This window comes from Acanthopagrus latus, chromosome 15 (genome assembly GCF_904848185.1).
Source record: "Acanthopagrus latus isolate v.2019 chromosome 15, fAcaLat1.1, whole genome shotgun sequence".
Classification (NCBI taxonomy): Eukaryota; Metazoa; Chordata; class Actinopteri; order Spariformes; family Sparidae; genus Acanthopagrus; species Acanthopagrus latus.
The window spans coordinates 2,399,439-2,414,167 of record NC_051053.1 but is presented as its reverse complement, the minus strand read 5'-3'; the positions used below and the strand labels follow the sequence as shown (position 1 = coordinate 2,414,167).

The window sequence follows — 14,729 nt, the reverse complement described above, 5'->3', positions numbered from 1 at the left end:
TGCAGCCACCTGCAGCAAACTTTTGATTTGCCACAGTGAAACTGTTGTTTTTGTGATTAAGCACATATTGAAGCAGAATATTCCATTAGGTAAAAACAGGTTGTGGAAGACTTTGGAAATGATCCTATCGATACTTTATTTCATACATTTCAGCTTTTGGAATTTGTGACACTAAGAAGTTACTTCACATTAAAGGTCCCATATTATGAAAAACACGTCTACTCTGCTCTCTACATATATAAGCTGGTCCCCCCTGAGCCTGCCAACGTCTAAAATGAGGAAACAAGCTATTCCAGCATGGTCTCTGAGCCCCCCCACTTGTAAAACAGCGCTCCTACAGGCTGTTCAGATTCAGCTCCTATTGTTATGTAACAAAAGAAGTCATTGTCATAGGCCGACCTCCTCTGCACTGTGTTGGAGAAATCCGAGAGGAGGGCATTTATCCTCGAGGTGAAGTTTGGTGTGGCAAGCGGTGAGACAGCAGTGTTTCGCAATGTCGTCAGAGCTAGACGCGCAAAGTGCTCTGTTGTTGGTTGTAAAAATCAACATCAGTGCCTATATTCTGTCCCAGCTACAGAACAACAGAAGAGACAGTGGTTGCGTTTCATTTTCTCTTGTTCACAAGCGTGGGATAGACTAACAACTTGAAAAACATAATACCTCCAGCCATGACTATCACTGGTTCAGAGTCATAAAAACAGACCAATGCCCTTGATAAGAATCAGACTGTTGGGCTGCAGTCAATCACAGCAGAGGGAATTTAGAAGCTACAATTATAGATCCATTCTCTTGTCCTTGCACCAAGAGGGCAGGACACAGAGCACAAACGAGGGTGTGAGGTAAAATGGAAAGAGAGAGAGAGGAAAATGAAAAGTATTGAATGCCTGCCAAATAAAGGTTTTAGGGACAAAACGTGGCCAGGAGTTGTTTTTGTATAAATGTTAAAGTTCTCATCTACTCAAAATCTAACCATTTACCATTTAAAACCATTTACCCTTTTACTTGAAACTGTTTTTATTGGGCAAGTTCGATTGTACTGATATGTATAATTGTTACCTAAGAGTCTCTGGCTAGAAGTTAAATCTGCTGCTACAGCCTCTGGTAATAAAAACGTTAGATGTAAACATACCCTGGTTGGCCTGCCGCAAGCTGGTAGTAGCTGCGTAGACTATCTCAGCTGTCCTCTGGATGTCAGGTACCAGCAGAGTCAAACCTTCAGGCTCTGGATCCGAGCTGTCTGTCTTCATTACACCTTTACTCTTGTCTTTCTTTGACCTGGAACAAAAAAAATACCCACATTAGTCATTATGTGATATTGGATGCTGTATGATTGGTGGATTCAGAAATCCATCTTTGTGTCAATTGCTTCTAAAGGTAATATAACTAATTCCTTTTGAGGTCTTGCAATGTATATATATATATATATATATATATATATATATATATATATATATATATAGATATATATATATATATATATATATATATATATATATTCATAACAACAACAAACATACAGGCATTCCAACACATCAAAAACCTCCCACCCGCCTCCCAGAGATGGCACACCAAGGTTTTAAAAAACAAAAACAAAAAAAGGCCAATTAACAATAAATACATATGCACAGCCACACAAAACACAGCAACTCTACACAGGTATACTATAATAATCACATATAGGCCATTAAACAACATTTCATGCAGACATTGTCATAACAGGATGTTTGCTATACTATGTAACTGACCAATCCCAAGGTAAGTGAGAAATCACCTCATCGGCCCAGCAGTGCCTGCCCTCGGTCCTTTATGTCACTTTATGCAAGACTAAGTCTAGGCTTGGGAGAGACTCTTATCTCTTTGAGCCAAACCAAACATCATTTTATTCAGCTCTGGGCATTTGGCCTCATTGCATATGCATCATTATGTTGATTAGGTTTTATCCTAAAACTATCTCCTCCTTGGACATGAAAGTATTATCCCTGAGCAAATTGGTCATTTCACTCAACCTCAACCAGTGCTGGAATAGTGTATCCAACAATGCCTTTCTCAACCGCAGAACCTCCGTATCCCTAAGCAGTTGTGCTAATGCGTGGGGATACGGAGGTTCTACGGTCTGTGTCTGTGTCTGAAATTGTTAAGTTTTGTTTTTATTGAAAGTAAACCTCTCGTCCAGCAGCTGGGACTCGCACTGTATTCAGCCACTCGCGAAACTCCAGTTGCGCTAATGTGAAGGGTTACGGAGGTTCTACGATTGAGAAAATGTAGTGCCAAAAGAAAGGCAGTTCTGACAGCGATGTAAAGCGGTGTGAATTTTCTCTGTACAACGTACACTTGAACTGTTATAGTTTTTTTTAGGTGAGCCTCGTTTTGTTTCGCTTTTTCTCTGGACCCTGTTCACAGCAGTACAAAGCTGAGTGTCTGGGCTGGAGCAGCTCTCTACTTCTCCAAACTGAGGCTGCGCTGATTGGTGATTACAGTAGGGGACAGATCGACTACAGATATGTACTTTATATGACCCCACTTCAAAAAACACAAACTATCCCTTTAATCTCCATCGTTTACAGTCTAATTAAGCTCTATCGTGTATGGGTTTAAAGTTGCATTTAAAGAGGGCTCAACACTTAATGATGGTAACCATCACTCCAAGATGTCAAGTCACAGCTCTCATTGAATGGGTACATCTCAAATGACATACAGTTTGCTTCATTTTGTTTACTGACAGTATAGAACGGGCTTTTAGCAGGGTTACTTTTTTGTGTGAATAAATAAATAAATGCATGAAATATATAAATAAATAAACGCATAAATAAATAAATAAATACATAAATACATAAATAAATAAATAAATGCTATATTTATTTCTACATTTCTGTTCACCTACATTTATTTATTTCTGTATTTCTGTGTCCATATGTTAATGAAGCAGGAGGTCCTAACCTCAGTCAAGAGCATGATTGGTTACAGGAGTGTGCTCGATGAGGGTTAACTACTTCTGCCTTACTAGTGGTGCCGATTCCTGTACAGAAATGTTGCTGGCTACCAGCAAGCCTGCTCAGCTAACTGTTAGCTGCAGTTGTTGACATTTGTTATTCATGTAGCTCTGGTTTAGTGATGAATTTGACTGGCGTTCATTTTAACTTGCGAGGGTCCCAGGTGTGCTGGTTTACAACGTTACAGAGGGCGAGGCTTGGGATCAGGAATCGTTTGCTTTTGTCTGGCTCTCCGATTTGACCAATCATGCTCTTGACTGAGGTTAGGACCTCCTGCTTCATTAACATATGGACACAGAAATACAGAAATAAATAAATGTAGGTGAACAGAAATGTAGAAATAAATATAAAACATTTCTTCTTTTATTCATACTTTTATGTATACATTTATTTCAGCATTTATTTATTTATTCATTTATTTATACATTTATTTATTTATTCCTGTATGTATTTATACATTTATTTATCTATTTATTTATTCTTGTATTTATTTATATATTTATTCATGCATTTATTTATTCATTTATTTATGTATGTATTTATTTATGTATTTATATATACACATACTTAAGTCAGGTTTAATCCTCCAAAGGGTTTCTGAACATAGCACGTAGCATTCTTGTGTGTACATGTATGTGTTATAAACCTGGGATATTGAAGCTGTGAGTATATGATGCTATGAACACAGTTGATGTCTTCAAAACACATCTAAGAATTAATTAACACATTACAATATGGACTTAGTAGATGTACTGACAAGTGATGTCCTGAGCCTGCAAAATGATTAGGGATATTAAAGGCAATTTTGAACGAAACATAATTGTTGATCAACCAGCAATCAGCAATTTCTAGGAATGACGACAGGCTGACCAAAATCCTGTCAAAACCTTCTTGCCACAGCAGGTCAACAAGGACATTCCTAACTCTAAAGACCTTGTAGGAAATACTGTGATTAATAGAGCATTGTACTTTAAGACACAAACACATCTAACTTCAATTGACCACAGGGAATTTAATTTAAGTCAACATTAGGCTGTATCATGTAGGAAAAAAAAGAAATTTACATCAAGGCCCAACATAAGGTGGGGCCAGTAACTTACCAAAAAGCAGAAGTAGAAAGACATATCTGCTGTGTCTCACATAACACTAATCTTGTGTGCAAATTTGATTTCAAATATATAGTCTGATTTAATGAGGGATGAGCTCACTCACTTTAAGATTATATGGTCACATCTCTTAAGTGTTATATAAATATGTGCTTGTGTGTACGTGCTCATGTACAAAGCAAAGGCAATTCTTTTATTCCAGTGTGGTGAAAGCCTTTTCCTGCCATAATGAAACACACATCTTCTGACGTGTCCCTGACAACCGGAATACATCCACACTATCTCTTGAGATGCATGCACGTAACTTCAGTTGCATTTCAATGGTGGGCTTAACATGTCAAGATTCCCAGTTCAGGATTAATGCAGAAAGGAGAGTGACGACTTGAGTGCGATACTATTACTTATGAAGTCTGTTTTAGCACAGCAATAAGATATTCACAGGTACCTGTACATGGAACTATTCACCTTTAAGTAATATATAGAATTTGTGTTCCATTTTCAAATTTGAAGTGACTATGAGGAACTTTAAGTTTTTGTTGATTACAGTGGCCTCTTTTGACAAAGGGGTACAACACTAGTGCCTTCTGTTGTAAAGATCATTGTGAGCTTTTTGGAAGTGAGTGACAGTGAGACCACAGGATGGATTGTGATGAGGTGATGTATTTGCTTATGTATGTACATGTAATATTATATGTTATATATGTGATCAGACCTGAGCATAGGCATTAAGAACAATACAAAAATTGGAGTCTTGTCATTGATGGTCTCATTTGCGGTTACAGTTAAAGAGGAATCACAGGACTGTTTCATAAACACTTAAAAGTTCCTTGTAGTCACATTTAAATAAATCAAGTTGTGCTATCGATTAACTCTATCTCACCTAAGTCGATTGGTATATGTGTCCACACATGTCTTCATCTTGGCCAGCAGCATCCCAACAGAGGTCTGTCCCTCAGAGTGCTCTTCATCCTCCTCCTCCTCGTCCTGACCCGAGTCTCCAGAGAGAGGCAGCAGCAGAGGAACCAGGGCTGTGCAGGTGGAAATAGCCCTCAGCAGCTCCAGTAATGCCCGATAAAGGGGCACATGGCGTGCCATATCCAGAACTGCAGAGAAACATGAAGGATACAAAGCCATGCTCAAGGGGCAGTGGAACAAATGAGACAGATTCTCTGAGCAAGGTCTTTTTGTGCCCTCAGGCTGCCACCGGTGAAGGGAAAGTTTATGAAAGTCAGCACTGGCAACACTGAGCATACTGCTGCTGTACATTATTTTAATCAATGAGCTAGGAAGACAGACAATGTCAACTTTGATTTAACATGCCTGTATTGACCTAAATGGAGCAAACTTTTCCTGGACACAGTGAATCATGTTTTTCTGCATCCACCTGATGGTGTTTCTGCCCCAGCTCATAGGTCACTAACAAGACCATCCGTTAGTTTGTTATTCATATCACCTAAAACAATGCCCATCACATTTCAGTCAGACTTTTATTCAGCAGCACCATTTAATGTATAACAGTCTCAAAGCTTGTGGTATAAGAGAACATATACAATTAAAGCTGCAAGCAAGAGGGGTTCAGGGTGTGCTTCAGCCATAGTCTTGTTTCTGGACTATCACTTTAGTGTAGCACAGGAGTTTTCAGACACCTGAAAAAATATTTGTAAACTGCTCTCAGTAGCGCAGATAAGCCTGGCCTACACAGCACTGAATTCTCATGTGTTTTGGACACCACACAAAGGAGTTAAATGTCACTTCCTGTGTTCACTATCAATTCATTCAAAAACTGTGGAAAAGGCCGAGTCCATCCTCTGAGTGTCAATGGATTTGCTTACTGACCCTGAGTGCAAAAGGCCAAAAAAGTCAGTACTTCAAAGGAATAGTTTAATCCATTCTACAAAATTGGATTATCCACCAACTCCATCCTCTCTAGTCTGTGGACCCACTGTCAAAACCAGCTGACAATAGTGCAGTGGCTGAACAACTTCAGAGTGATCAGAGAATCATTAACCCCTTGACTGCATCGGGCATGTATCTCGATACATCACCTGTGTGACAGTTTTGTTCCGTCCTGCCCAAGGCCTCCTACCCCACCTGCAGCACATCAGAAGCAGGGTTTCAAGCCTGCCTGCAATTGTTTACTTGCTCAGACTCTTTGTTTTGAAATTTGCTTTTTTTTGCTCTACCATGAGTGAGTAGGTTTGGTGGTTACATATTTTCTCCTTGTATCTGTTTTAATTGTGTAAATAACTTGGCCAAGGAAGTTCTGTTTTTTTCACAAATTATTTTGAAAACTGACCAGTACAAATTATTGTTCTTGTGTTATTCTTTTTCTGTATTACATACGTGTTCTGCATTTCTACAAATTCTACTTAGTTTAAGCAACAGCAACCATTCAACAGCCTTTTGGCTTTTTATTGACAGAACAGCTAAAGACATGACAGGAGACAGGCAGAGAGAGGGGGAGTGACATGCCACAAAGGGCCCCAGAGTTAAACCTGGGTGGTCGGCTTGCCAAGTGCTTCAAGGGATACTTTCTCGAGCCTAGCTACTAGCTAAGCCAGTAGCTATTAGCCACAGCCAGCCAAACGATAGCATGGTGTTACAGTATTCCTGTTCGGCTCCCGGGCCGTGGTGAGGAAGCACAGGGAGATGATTTCCTCCAGGGCCGAAGTTTATGTTTACCTTCGGGCTGAACCACTTTCACGTGTTAAGCTGGTCGGGAAATAATACCAGAGAGCTTTGCTGTATATAGCCGTCGCCTTTATTCACAGCCAAACTGCAACCTATACTGTACACTTTATTGCTGTCGCTACAACTGCTACTACTTTGGCTTCTCCTTCCTCTCCCATTTAATCACTAGCATCTGCACGCACGCACTCTGTCTGACTTAAGGTCATCTCTGGACCGTGTCAAGTCATTCTGACCTCTTTTGGGCAACAGAACAGTGGGCGAGAGTAGCTGGAATAGGAAGTCTATGACATGGCCCCGCCAACACACAGTTGGCATCACTGCTGATAATGTGCATCAGTGCAAGACTATGTGGAACAACCACAAAAAAGTGCCTGAAGCTCTATGCCATTTCAATGGACTGAGGGAACAGTGGCTGCATCTTTTTTGCTCAAAGAATCCCTTTATAATCCAAGTAACTCAAGTACCTTGGTTTTTGGTTGACATATTATGTGTGGACTGGGTTAGAATAAGCAGGCGAACACAAGCTCTAAGTAACTGCCTCCAGTTAGTTTGAACTGAGGAAGCCTCTTGGATCAGAGGTGAACCGTCTTCAAGTCCAGTTGCCTACCATATAGCGATTAGAATAGTGTCAAAAAAGACATTAAATACAGAGCAACACAAGCTGTACTGAAGCCACAGTAGGCACATTGCAATACGGGGAAGGAAACAGATGGCTTGCAGAGATAAAATTTAATTTCAATGGACATCTGGCCACTCTTTGGTTATGATGATGATCACCCAACCTTACATTTAAATTTTTCCTTGTTGCCTATTGACCCAACCCACTGATAAACATGGAGTTTTTAAGCATTACTCCTTTGCTAAACAGTGGAACCCAAAGTAAAATTGTAGGGTAAAAACTTGGTAGCTTTTACTAGTGTTCTCAGCCTTAAGTTGATGCCACAACGCTACCACGTTTGTATCGTGTGTCATACCCTCTGTCATGTTTTAAAAACAGTTAGCTTACCTGAGTCGTTGCGTAGGTACGAGGACATGGCAGGGATGAGACAGGACTGACTCAACAGCTCCTGTAACACTGCTGGCAGTGCTGAACTATTGTGGGCTCTGCTATCCGCTGAAGAGGCATCAGAACTGAGGCAACTACTGGAGCTTGCTGGGTTGATGTAGCTGGCCAATACCTAGTAAACAAAACGTTTTACAAGTTGAGAAAATTGACTGGTACAAACTCTTCAAACTGGCCAACCTGGAACAATTTATTTTTAATTTAACATTTTCATGTATGTAGTTTTCAGGGGAATCAGCTTTTTATATTGTAAGAAAGGAAATCTCCATCTCTTTAAAATGGTAAGAGATGTGTAATCAAAAGAAAATACTGAAGTTCAAGTGAACCTCAAACTTCTAACACAACATCACTCTTACTGCGCCTATATCAAGGACTCTGTTCATACATTCTGGCATGCCAGAGCTACACAAACTCTTTGGAAAGTAAGCATGAGGAGTAAGCAAAAGGATGGGAGGTAGTTCAAGGTATTCAGGTCTTTTGTAAATACGTATTGTAGTGCTGTGTATTGTAGTAGCCACAAAGCCCAACAACACAGAACTGCTGCTAAGCAAAATAAACAGGGAAGGATAGACATGTTAACACTAACATGAAACAGGTAACACAATGTGTTGAAGGTAAAGGTGTGCAATAACTATTTGCAAACACTATTTCTATAGTCTCAGTTTTAAAATGAGGTGACATCGATTGGTGCTTACCTGAAGTAGACAGGTGACATGTTCCTCTTCTAGCCGTTGTTTGGTGAGGGCCTGCTCCACATCCCAGCCTGAGGCTGTTGATCCAGTTCCAAAACCAGTTCCTTTAGCCCAGTACAGCTGCTGCTCATCACTGGTCCCCCCAACGTGACAACTGGATATCTGCGGCTGTCAATGCAGACATCAGTATCAGTAAGAGGGATGGGGACTTTAATATCATAACTGTGTTAGTGTGTGTTGTGAACCATACCTCAGACACACTGGTGCTGGCGTGGGGGTTGCGGGGGGCATGGTGGCTGAGAGCTGACAGGCAGGCCAGGATGAGGTGAATGGCACCAATCTCCAGGGCCATGCGGCGTAGAAGCACACCGTCATCAGTAGTCAGAGGGGTGCTGCTGAACAATGCGCGCAAGACGTGGAATGGCAGTGTGGGCAGCACATTGGCTGATGGAGACTGCAGGATATGACCTAAGAGGATTCCAAATCAGACAGCTGAATCAGAGGGACTGAGAGCATTTTGGAATTTACATGCTTTAGAAGAAGAAGAAGAATCTGTATTTCTATTGCAACTCATACAATACAGAATATAATGCAGATGGATCTCCCCATTTAACCCATCCTGGAGGAGCAGTGGGCAGCCAATGTACAGCTCCCAGGGACCACTGGACAGACACCTTTCCTTATTACACAATGATTAGCATGAACAAAATTCACCTTGTTAAAAAACAAAAAAAACTGATTCTGATTTTCTGCTACATGCACACACACAGTGTGACCACAGTGAATAGCCCTTTTCACACAGACTAATTATCACCACAATGAAGGCCTTACGCCACCTTTTTTTGTTTACATTCATTTCATACAGCATGGCGGCAGTGCAAAACTAAAAGAGTTGGACGTACACATCAAAACGTTGAGATCTGTGTGACAATATTTTTGCTCTAAATTACATCCCATAATTTCTATCACTAAATAGCTGACCCTGTCAGGCTTTCACTCCCAGACAGGGAGACTGTTTTCCTGGGAAAAGTTCATGGAAGACTCGATGGGCTTACCATTGTGGTGACTTTCCTCTTTAAATTTGGTGATTTTTAAAAAATAAATTCTAAGAGACAGCAACAACACCACAAAAGTGGAGGGCGAGAAAGACAGTGTGATGTAACGGTATTTTGCTTGAACTCGCGAAATTGACGTGGAATATCAGTGCAAGATTGCCGCCTTGAAAAGGCACAGTGAAAGGGGCTAGAGTCAGTGTTGGTAGCTGTTTATTGCTTTCAGACTTACTGCCTTCTCCATCATCTGTGACACCCAGCACCAAGCGCAGCAGACATTGGGCATGCTTCCTCTCCTTTAGCAGCACCTCTGCGTACCCTGGCAGGCGTAGGAACAGGCCAAAAGCTGCCAGTGAATGGGCGGGAATAGGCGACATGGTCTGCACTGAGGCCGATGATGAGGAGGACGACTGGGACTGCTGTTTGTTGATGGGCGGTGGCTCGGCGGCGATGGACTCTGGTGCCTCATATACCAGCTCACCTGACTGCTCTATCGTCACCCACTCAAACTGGTCGCTGTCCTTGGGTTTTTCCTGTGTGGCAGAAGGCACCACTGGGGCACTGACCTGTAAACCAGTGGGACAATAGAGGGAAACTTCAGCAAAGATGAGTGGTGAATGTGAGACAATACTGATTTATACAAAACGATTTACCCTCATCTAAGACTGGCTCTGAACAATACTTTATATTCAAAGTAAAATCACCAGTTTCATCCCCATTTAATCAAGGAGAAAGCCTTCTGGCAGACCCACAATTTCTCAATAAAACAAAATACGTTTGCCAAGTGTTGTGTGGGGAAAGGCAGATGGCACAGGGACGCAGAGAAGTAGTTCTGCTGCTCAGCTGCTCATGCCTTTTGATGTGACACTTGCAGTGACATGAGATTATCTCCCCTTAGTCAAAGCAGCAGGAGACCAAATGAAAATGCCAGTTAAAAAAAATTATGGACTTCTCTGTGTTTTAAACATTTGGGATAATTCAAGTACACAACTCAACAAAATGTATGACAAAGGTCTTATCATTTTCAGACATTTTAATGCAAAAATGTTACATATACTGTATATTCAATGCACAATAAATGGCAGTGCTATTCATTGTCATTGTTTAATCAAATTTCTATGTTTTAAACATTTTTATTAACATGCTAGGTGAAGTTTTTAGCCCATCTTCCCTACTTGATGGCACTTTGTTTGTCTGTGCATATGCCTGTGTCTGTAGCACACTTTAAATTTCACCTGCTGAATGACATCAGGATAGAGCAGGGGCAGCCTCTCTGCAATGAGGGCCAGGCCGCCCATGCCTGCAAAGACCTGCAGCGGTGATTGGATGTGGTTGGTCTCAAGCAGGGACTCATCAGTGTTGACATCCAGACATTCTTCACTTGGTGTCATCGGTTCATCTTCAGGACAGCTGTTCAACATGTCACAGTGATCCACTGCAAGGAGAGCAAAGAGAGGACCTGTTGTATGTTCATGCATTGTCTGACATCCGAGACACTTGTTAGCTCAGTGTCTTACTAGAAGTCAACTGAGGAGAATCAATCAATTAACACAGAAAGCTAATTCATTTAGTACTGAACTTCTCCGATGCTGTCAAACTGACAATGGACAATTTAAAAAAGGATCAAAAGGATCGCAGAAGAACCAGAGATTAATTTTGCTCAAACATTCACCAGTGGTGACAGTTATGACATATTTATGGTAGCTGAACGTAGTTTCTCGCAGAAATGACAGACAGGACACAGAGATCAGGTAACCGAGGGACAAACAGGGATGATGTCAAAGAGGGAGGGATACAAAGAAGAGGAGTGCACGGGAAGAAAACTGCCCTTCACCTGTTGTATGTATTCACTTCATGGCTGTAACAGTTTCTAAAGATCTCTTTTATCATCACAATAATCATCATTATCATCATCACTTAACAATAACACATAACAACAATAACACCTTCTTTATCTGATTCCTTTTCACTGTGACAGCTTGATGATTTTTAATATATGACATATCTTCAATTTATGTGTTTTTATTTTATACGATTTTGTCATGAACAGGTTTTATTTTCGTTTTCAAGAATGTTCATATGACAGGCATCGAAATGAATGTTCTTGAAAATGAAAATAAAACCTGTTCATGACAAAATTGTATAAAATAAAAATTTATAAATTGAATATATGACATATCTTCAATTCATACGTTTTTATTTTATACGATTTTGTCATGAACAGGTTTTATTTTCATTTTCAAGAACATTCATTTTGATGGCTGTCATATGAAATGTGCAATAGATTTTACTTGACTTTACTAGACTGGAATTGCACTGATGATGCAGGCCGACAGTCATAAAGCGACCCAATAATCCATATGACTTAATCTTAACTCTTCGTGTTCTTATAATAAGTCAGTGTGAATGAGAAACAGACTAGAACTGAAAAGCCTATTACATTTGCTAACTGGAATATTATTCAAGATTCCTTCTCAATTACTATAGAGATGCATGTTTTTGATACCTTTCTCAGTGCGTAGCCTCTTGAAGGAGTCTGTCTTGGAAAGGCCGGGGTCAGAGATGACCTTGGATCCAAGTTTGACTGTCAGGTTAATTGACTGGTAGCCCTGTGGCAGCTTGCGGTCGTACAGGAGTGTCAGTAGCTGGGCCAAAGTCATCTCAGGTGGGAGGGGTTGACCTGAATTTTAAGGACAGTGCGAACGCGAAATGTCATGTGATTAATACATGAACTCTGGATACTTGGTTTGTGTGTTGGACTCAAACACCTTGATGTCCTGCAGTTGCTTTGAGTGGGAATGTTAACCTATATGCAGTACCTGGAAGCAGCTTGTGGTATAGGTGGAAGACAGGCACACTGATTGTTTTAGCTGAAGGATCCACACCAGATGAAGCAGTTAACTTGTCACTCAACACTCGACCCCGCCTTGAGGGAGGTCGGGGAGGGGTTGAAAGAGCTCTCTTGGACTGGGACTTCAAACCTGGTGGCAGAGAGAAAACTAAATGTTAACATCGCAGGCCTGTTTCCCAGGAGTTTACTGGTGAAAGAATTACGGTTGTTTTCAGTGGATATAGCATAATTATTGACTAAATTAAGCAAGCAAGGCTAATCAACAATAATGGTGTTCATATTCACGATAAATCATCTATATAAGTCTTCATGGAGCTTGGGGAGTATTTGCTGTTCATGGCTGTATGTACCACCAGATTAAATTTAATTGGTGGTGTAAACTATCTGAACACACACACACACACACACACACACACACACACACACACACACACACACACACACACACACACACACACACACACACACACACACACACACACACACACACACACACACACACACAGATCAGGCATAACATTATGACCACTGACAGGTGAAGTGAACAACACTGATTATCTCTGAACCTGTTAGTGGGTGTGATATATTAGGCAGGAAGTGAACATGTTGTCCTTGAAGTTTATGTGTTAGAAGCAGGAAAAATGGGCACGCGTAAGGATTTGAGCAAGTTTGAAAAGGGCCAAATTGTGATGGCTAGACGACTGGGTCAGAGCATCTCAAAAAATGCAGCTCTTGTGGGGTGTTCCCAGTCTGCAGGGGTCAGTATCTATCAAAAGTGGTACAAGGAAGGACCAGTGGTAAACTGGTGACAGGGTCAAGGGCGGCCAAGGCTCAGTGATGCACGTGGGGGGCGAAGGCTGGCCTGTGTGGCCCAAATGACGAGCTACTGTTGCTGAAAATGCTGAAGAAGTTAATGTTGGTTCTGATAGAAAGGTGTCAGAACACACAGGGCATCACAGTTTGTTGCATATGGGGATGCATAGCCACAGACCAGTCAGGGTGCCCATGCTAACCCCTGTCCCCTACTGAAAGCATCAACAATGGGTACATGAGCATCAGAACTGGACCACATGGCAACAGAAGTAGGTGACCTGGTCTGATGAATCATGTTTTCTTTTACATCACGTGGGTGCATGTGTGTTGCTTACATGGGGAACACATGGCACCAGGATGCACGATGGGAAGAAGGCAAGCAGGCGGAGGCAGTTCGATGCTTTGGGCAATGTTCTGCTAGGAAACCTTGGGCCCTGCCATCCATGTGGATGTGACTTTGAAAAGTACCACCTACCTAAGCATTGTGGCAGATCATGTGAACCCTTTCATTGAAATGTTATTCCCTGATGGCTGTGGCCTCTGTCAGCAGGATAATGCGCCATGACACAAAGTAAAAATGGTTCAAGAATGGTTTGAGGAGCACAACAACGAGACACAGCACACCTTCAGGGGTCTAGTGGAGTCCATGCCTCGATGGGTCAGGGCTGTCTTGGCAACAAATGAGGACCCACACAATTTTAGGCAGGTGGTCATTGTTGGGGAAGAAATATGACCTTTCCAGGACATGACGTCTCCAAACACAAGTGTCTTATACAGCCAGTAAAGTCTGGATAATGATAGTGATGACTGCTACTCGAGCAATTGTCTCATAGTCTCTGCAACCTAGATACTCAAAGCTACTATAGATATATCTAGAGAATAGATGTCTGATGAACCAAGCCAAGGCTAAGCTAACTGTTTGCATAAACCTCATGAGGACACATTCAATATATCTATGTTAGCAGACTTGCTGTCTCTGACTTATTTTACCTCTTACCCTTCTGGCTAGAGAGGGGAGATTCTGCATCATCCCCCTTGCTATGTTGTTAAACAGATAACCATGTACGGAAGAACTGCCTCCTGAAGCTGTAAGATATAATTTGGACGCTTGAGAAGGCTTGTTAGGATTATCATGCCAGCACTCTGTGTAGAAAGACGTGACGTTATGTTGCTCCTCCAAGATACTGTTTTAGAAACTATCTCAGCGTTAGCCATCAGTGTCTCTCAGTCTTCTTCATCTGTCCTGAATGGTCAAGCGAGCCGAAATTCCACAAGTCATAATGTTATGCCGGATCGGTGTATACATACACACACACACGCACGCACGCACGCACGCACGCACGCACGCACGCACGCACGCACACACACACACACCTTATATACATATAAAGTGGAAGTTGTGCATATTATTCGCACAAGCTATCATGGGGGCTAGGAATCAAGTGTTCAACAGCTTATGTATTGTGCCAAC

General features: G+C 41.5%; 1 protein-coding gene across 5 annotated transcripts in view; it reads right to left on the bottom strand.

Moving 5' to 3' along the window:
* The window catches only part of birc6 (baculoviral IAP repeat containing 6), a 135,439-nt gene that overhangs the window by 15,017 nt on the left and 105,693 nt on the right, over positions 1-14,729 (bottom strand). For 3 of the 5 annotated variants that reach the window (XM_037122680.1, XM_037122681.1, XM_037122683.1), the window contains 9 exons: positions 12,414-12,575; positions 12,101-12,274; positions 10,830-11,053; positions 9,827-10,160; positions 8,793-9,010; positions 8,546-8,710; positions 7,794-7,965; positions 4,977-5,199; positions 1,130-1,275 (listed from right to left, as the gene is read on the bottom strand). In XM_037122680.1, coding sequence (XP_036978575.1) covers positions 1,130-1,275; positions 4,977-5,199; positions 7,794-7,965; positions 8,546-8,710; positions 8,793-9,010; positions 9,827-10,160; positions 10,830-11,053; positions 12,101-12,274; positions 12,414-12,575 — 1,818 coding nt within the window. The remainder of the gene's footprint in view (positions 1-1,129; positions 1,276-4,976; positions 5,200-7,793; positions 7,966-8,545; positions 8,711-8,792; positions 9,011-9,826; positions 10,161-10,829; positions 11,054-12,100; positions 12,275-12,413; positions 12,576-14,729) is intronic. The other 2 variants (XM_037122682.1, XM_037122684.1) reach the window with 1 other exon arrangement.